The sequence below is a fragment of the Topomyia yanbarensis genome, chromosome 3 (assembly GCF_030247195.1).
Source record: "Topomyia yanbarensis strain Yona2022 chromosome 3, ASM3024719v1, whole genome shotgun sequence".
NCBI classification, from domain to species: Eukaryota; Metazoa; Arthropoda; class Insecta; order Diptera; family Culicidae; genus Topomyia; species Topomyia yanbarensis.
This window is the reverse complement of record NC_080672.1, coordinates 187,790,086-187,796,085: the sequence shown is the minus strand read 5'-3', so window position 1 is coordinate 187,796,085 and position 6,000 is coordinate 187,790,086. Positions and strand designations below refer to the sequence as shown.

The 6,000-nt window shown below is 37.4% G+C and overlaps 1 protein-coding gene across 3 annotated transcripts in view; it reads left to right on the top strand.

The window, feature by feature from the left end:
- The first annotated feature begins 611 nt into the window (after nucleotides 1-611).
- The window catches only part of LOC131691083 (myotubularin-related protein 10-B), a 503,383-nt gene continuing 497,994 nt past the window's right edge, over nucleotides 612-6,000 (top strand). For 2 of the 3 annotated variants that reach the window (XM_058977276.1, XM_058977275.1), the window contains exon 1: nucleotides 612-841. In XM_058977276.1, the coding sequence (XP_058833259.1) occupies nucleotides 788-841 (54 nt within the window). In that variant the 5' untranslated portion in view covers nucleotides 612-787. The remainder of the gene's footprint in view (nucleotides 842-6,000) is intronic. The other variant, XM_058977274.1, reaches the window with a different exon arrangement.

Genomic DNA, 6,000 nt, shown 5'->3' with positions numbered 1-6,000 from the left:
CTGGATTAGTTTTAACTCTTAACAATGTGTCAAATAACTTCCTAATCGACTCTCATTTGTTGGCCAGCAGAAAAACATGCGGAATTAATTGCGAACTCTTCCAAAATCATTGTCTTTGCGGTGCATTTTGATGGCCACTGCTTCCTGCATACATTGCAGTTTACCTTCGTTTTGTTTATACAGAAAGTACCTTAAAGTTTTGATTTCAAGACGAATGGTTACTACAATCAATTGTAGAGCACCAGTTAATTTTTGTTTGTTCCTAACATAGTTCATTTAGCACAATAACGACAACAACAAAACGCGGACGTACGATTGTATGTTTTTGGGTATTTTTGTCTATTATGTCATACGGTTGCGCGCCTCTTGCGGCATTTGAAAAGGCCTTTAAATTTTTGCAAGATCTCGAGTGTCATGTCTGGTAGGTCTGTGTGTGAAGTAAACGGGAAAAGCGTGGCTTTGTAGTGTAATTTTTGACATGTAGATGGCGCTGCGATCGTTTTTCCTGCTGACTTTTTTCCCGCTGTGTTGATTTCAGTATTTTTTGCTGGTTAGTTTCACCCAAGTGATTTATTTTCGTAACTTAAAAGTGATGCTTTTTTAGAGTGTGTACTATTCATCTTGACCGTGTACATTGGCCAAAATGCCAAATACAGTCAATTTGGTTCTCTTGAGTGTTTGTATTATTTAGCTCGTGTTAACAAATTTGAATATTTATATTTGGTAAAGTTACATTCTGCAATTTGTTTGTTCTAACGCACATCGATCTTGCGGATTGCCAGTCGCAATGAATGAGCTCAGGTGCAAGCAGAAGGAAAACTTTACCAGCTACGTAAAAGAGGTAAACAATTTGCATTTTGCTGTCCCGTTGAAAAATTACTACGAAAATAATGTTTCGAGGCTTCTGGTTAAAGCTCCAGTTGGGGCACATTTCGTCGTTCCCAATTCGCGATATTGTATATCGTTACTGATCCAAAATTAATATTGGGATTATTCAGTATCCATGTTTTTTCCCTCCTCGATTCGAAACAATCTCATATCTCGAGTGGACTACCCATAGATGTACGTAATGATTGACTTTACAACGAATAACTAAAAAGTGCTGTATGCTTCACCTATTCAACACACCTATTCTTTGGTCAAAAAGGACGATGAGTATGATTAATATCTCTCGGGAACGAATATTAGTATAACACATGCTGCTAGAGCTACCACTGCATAGCTACTAGATTGGTGGGATAGGAATGTTGATGAATTAGTCCATCACATGCTTTAAGAGCTACCTCTGCATAACTGCTAGATTTCCTTGATCTGATGTACAGTGTAAACTAACAGATTTTCGTATGCAATAAAACTACAAATTACTACTAGATTTGCGGGATAGGAGTTATGTTATCAAGGAAATAGATAACGTTATGGCTAACAATATGTTTGAATTTTGTAGAACAACTTCAACAAAAAGAATCGGTATATATTTTCCTTCTTAACCTTTATGTTCAAGTACTAGATACATAGAATTTCTGAGCCCCAATTCATCTTAGCTCCTGTATTCATCTCACCCATTTAAATACATTAGTTAGAGCAGTGTCTGCTATCTCTATTTAACGCTTTAGGTCAAATGGTAGGATGAATAAGGGCAAGATGAAGAGAAAGGTGGGAACATTTGAGTGTATTAGTATTATACTTGCAAAATTAAGGATGGCGACTGGGGCCCTTAAAGTAAACAGAAACATCCGAGAGAGCATCCTGATTCTTTGGCGCACGTTGAAAAGTGAGAAAAGGCCGAGCTTCACCTCGGATCTACCGATTAGAACACTTATGGACCCTTCTTACCTCGAAAAAAAACGATTAATTTAACTACGACCGAACCGAAACAAAACTTATGGCAACAGAAAGGCCCACTACGTCATTTGTTTGTGCTTTTCTTCTTCATATTCTCTTGTTTTTCGGCTTCATCAAAGAAGGATGACAACCGCACTCACATACAGAAAAAAATTAAGGGTTGTGTACAAGACACGACCACGATGACATTAAAAATGCAGCCAGTTTTATGAGCAAGCAATATTATTCGTGGCCAAATTAAAACCCCTTAATGCCATCGACTGTTTCAGAAATACACACCGGCATGATATTCTTCACTAGAGATAATTGTTGAATTTTTAAATTAAAATCGATAACCTCTAGTGTGACAGATCCAAGTTTTAAAAAAGTTTTATTCAAATCCCCGAAATGATAAATTAATGATGCTCACAAGCAAAACCTTACCTGCTATCAAATTAAATCGTCCTTGCAACGATAGAAAAATTACTGGTCATAAATCAAATTATTCGTAAACGAAGAGAGTTTAACATATGTTTCTTTATATATTTGGTGGTTTAATTAACATTAACTCTAAAATGTTCTATATTTGGGGTCCATTGGTGGAATCCTGAAAAGGAATATTTGTGGGATCCACAACAGTGGTGGATGGTTTTAATTTTATGTAAGTTCCTATTTCAAAATCATTGTCCAACATAACTGATATTCATTAAATAAGGTTTATATGTATTTCTAATTATGCAACGTTCATTTGAAAATCAAAAATTCAGACCCCTCACGAATTTTTTTTCTGGATCCGCCCCTGATCCACAAACACGCGTGCTATGGAATGAAAAGTACTAAACTAACTAAGGGCTTTTAATTTAACAAAAATAACATGCGAAATGGAACAATCAGTCAGCCGCAACTATGGTTTGCCGTCTTTTCCAGCCGCGCGCTACTTACATCGGATAAATACTTAAGATTGGAAAGAAATAACTGTAACCCGAGACTGTTGGAGCCGGAGCCTAAATCAATATTTAGCGGATGGCTTCAGCGCCACTCCCGAAGGAGACCATTCGCCTTGTTCTGTTTGCCCAGCTATTGAGACCCCTCCTACGGGCGTGTACTATTTGTTTCTGAGTTCTGGCTCCAGAATGGTCCAACTGGATTCAGGTACCTTGATTACCAGTCTGAAAACATTCGCTAGAAATCAACAACAGTATACAAAGAATGCCTCAGACCGGTATAATTGATTAGCTCTAACGCTTTTTATCATCACGGGCAAAGATCTACTCAAACCGAAGGTCCCCAATCGTGGCCGATTTAGGAAAGGTGGAGTCGAAGGAAAAAGGGGTCAACTCTGCCCGCTAAAAACGGAAACGACCGAAAATCGTGAAACTACCAACATCAGAAAATACCAAAAAATGGTCCACTGCAAAAAAAAACTGTTCAATCACTACAACTCATAATTCGCTTACAAAAAAAAAATATTTATTTCACATTTCGGGTCTCGAACCCAGGGCCTTCCAAACATGCTAGCTAATTTCTTCGCAGCGCGCTAACCAACATGGTCACTGCCTATCCTGTGTCTCTCTCTCTTCCCAAAGCATATCAAAAATCTAACTACCTAACGTTGTGTTCATCCGAAAATGAGTGGCTCAACTTACGGTGCGTGCATATACAGTCGGCGTGTTTGCGTGTAATACAGCGATTTCATCGCAAAACCGCCAAACAAAAAAAAACTGTCACTTAGCTCACTGAACCGGCATTTGCAGGTTTAAAAAAAATTGATCATGCGCATGTCAAAAAAAGGAAATGAGTACTCACACTACCATGGTTTTACGTGGGTCGCTCGAAGATCCAGTCCGCTGGAGATGCTGATCCGGTTGCCCCAAACGATTTGCCCGGTCGTTTGCTGGCAGAGTCTGACCTGATGGAGGTCACTGCATTACATGTGTCCCACGTGGGTTGATCGATAGTCGGTGCCCAGCAACTAGATGTATGCTGGCAACGACGCTGCTCCCTAGCTAGCGCGAATTTGACGGTCGTCGCTCTTCCGGATGGTTCCCCGGGAACTTTGTAGCTAGATGGCGGGGTCAGAAGCGGTTGATGACGGATGATGATCGGAGTGACGGGATCCTGCAGCTTCAAACCTGCACAAAAAACACGCATCCAACGCAGGGTTGTTAATGCGATACATTTTTCACGATAATTTATCGACGTTACTCGTTAACGATAATGTATCGTCATCGGAAACTCCGTTAACGATAATATATCGTCCCCTTCATCGTCATCGTCGATAATTGTATCGTCGCTTTCGTCGTCATCGTCGGTTCATCGGTTATCGCGATACATTTTGCGTTACTTTCCAGTTTATTGGAGTTGAAGTTGATGCGGTTAACTTTCAATTGTTTAGAAATAAATACCTATTGAAGGACATGTTGTTGGCAGTTGAAAATCAATAGTTTTGGACATTTTCTATGCACAGCGGGGTCTGACGATGCGTCAAAATGAAATTATTTCAACTTTTCGGGAAAATGTATTATGTTGAAGGGAAAGTTGTTGGCAATTGAAAATCAATAATTTTGGACGCAGAAGGGTCCGATGATGAGTCGAAATTGATTTTTTTCAACTTTTCGAGTATGTTGGTGCACAGAAGAGTCCCAGGTGCACAGTGTTTCCAAGCGGCAAAAAGGTGATCAAAATTGTTTTGACCATGAAGAAAAATTTTGAGCTATTGTGCGATTAGTTATTTTTAGCACGCAAAAACATATATTGAAAAAACTACTAAACCACTATTATTAGGCCATTCACAAATTACACTACACATTTAAGTCGTGTGGTGATTAACAGAATTTATTATAATTTTGATTTAAACCAGAAGATTTCGGATTTTGAAAAGGAGAATATACATATTTCCAATGTTTGATTTCCTTTTCTAGTTAGGAAGCTTTTAGCCCCCTCCTCCGTTTCTTCGCTCCACTATGTAACAAGATGCTTCATGCTTCCTTCTTTTACCCTTAAATATGTAGTGTTATTTATGTACGGCCTCATAATAGTTTTATTCGTTTTTTGAATACAGTGAATTATAGGCTGATAAAACGATGGCATTGACGAAATCGGCACATATTTTTGCTGGTTCTGAAGTGACGAAGTAGAAACGCAAACACCTGGACTAACATATTTTTTTTTCTTTCTTTTTAATAAACCGGAGCGGTTAAAATATTCTTCTTTAGTTCCTCGACCAAGCCTCATAACCCGTTCTGATCATTTAGTAAAAAAATTCCTTAAGGAGGTCTTACAGTACAGTATTATTATTTTTGTATATTTTGCATCTCTAAGATAAGAAAAACATGCTAAAGAAGGAATTTACTCGAATTTGACTTGAACGTAAGCTAGAGCCCACCAAACGATTTTGATAGTGTTTGTTTTACAGATTCGTATTGGTATTCGTCTGCGGAAATTTGCGGCTTCCATACCAAAATATTGCTTTTTGGGCACTAAAACATTCGATAACTTCTAAGTTGTAAGAGATACAAATAAACTTACATTATAAAAATTCTGTATTTTCTTATGCTGAACAACATCTTGGAACATTTTGAAATTCTACAAAATTACCAGGAAAAGTATTTTGAAAAAAGCAATTTTCAGGGGTATATCAAAAAAATCTCCACAAATGTAAATTAAAATCGACAGATAGACACATAGTCTCTTCAGCGAAGTTAATACTTAAGATATTGTCAACAACTTTGCCAAAGAAAGTTTTTTTTTATTTTCATGAACATAGGCAAAAACTTTCTTCTCAGCTTTAGAGGAATTAATCACCCAACTAATACTTTTTAAATGAATGAAAAAATATAAATAAACTTTGCTGAAGACACTATAACTAAAAATGTTTTTCGTGGTTCAAAGAATTTCTTTCACCTTTTTGCCAATTTGGATCCTCGTGTGAATTGAAAATGTCCAAAACTATCGATTGCCTTTGAATATAAAAAGTTCGCGAAAAGTTGAAAAAAAAACTATTTTGATGCACCGACGGTACATTGAAAATGCCCAAAACTATTGATTTTCACTTACCAATAACTTCTTCAATATAACAAACTTTCCTCAATAGTTGAAAAAATCCATTTTGACACATCGTCGAACCCCCTGTGTATTGAAAATGTCCAAAACTATTGATTGTCAACTGCCAATAACTTT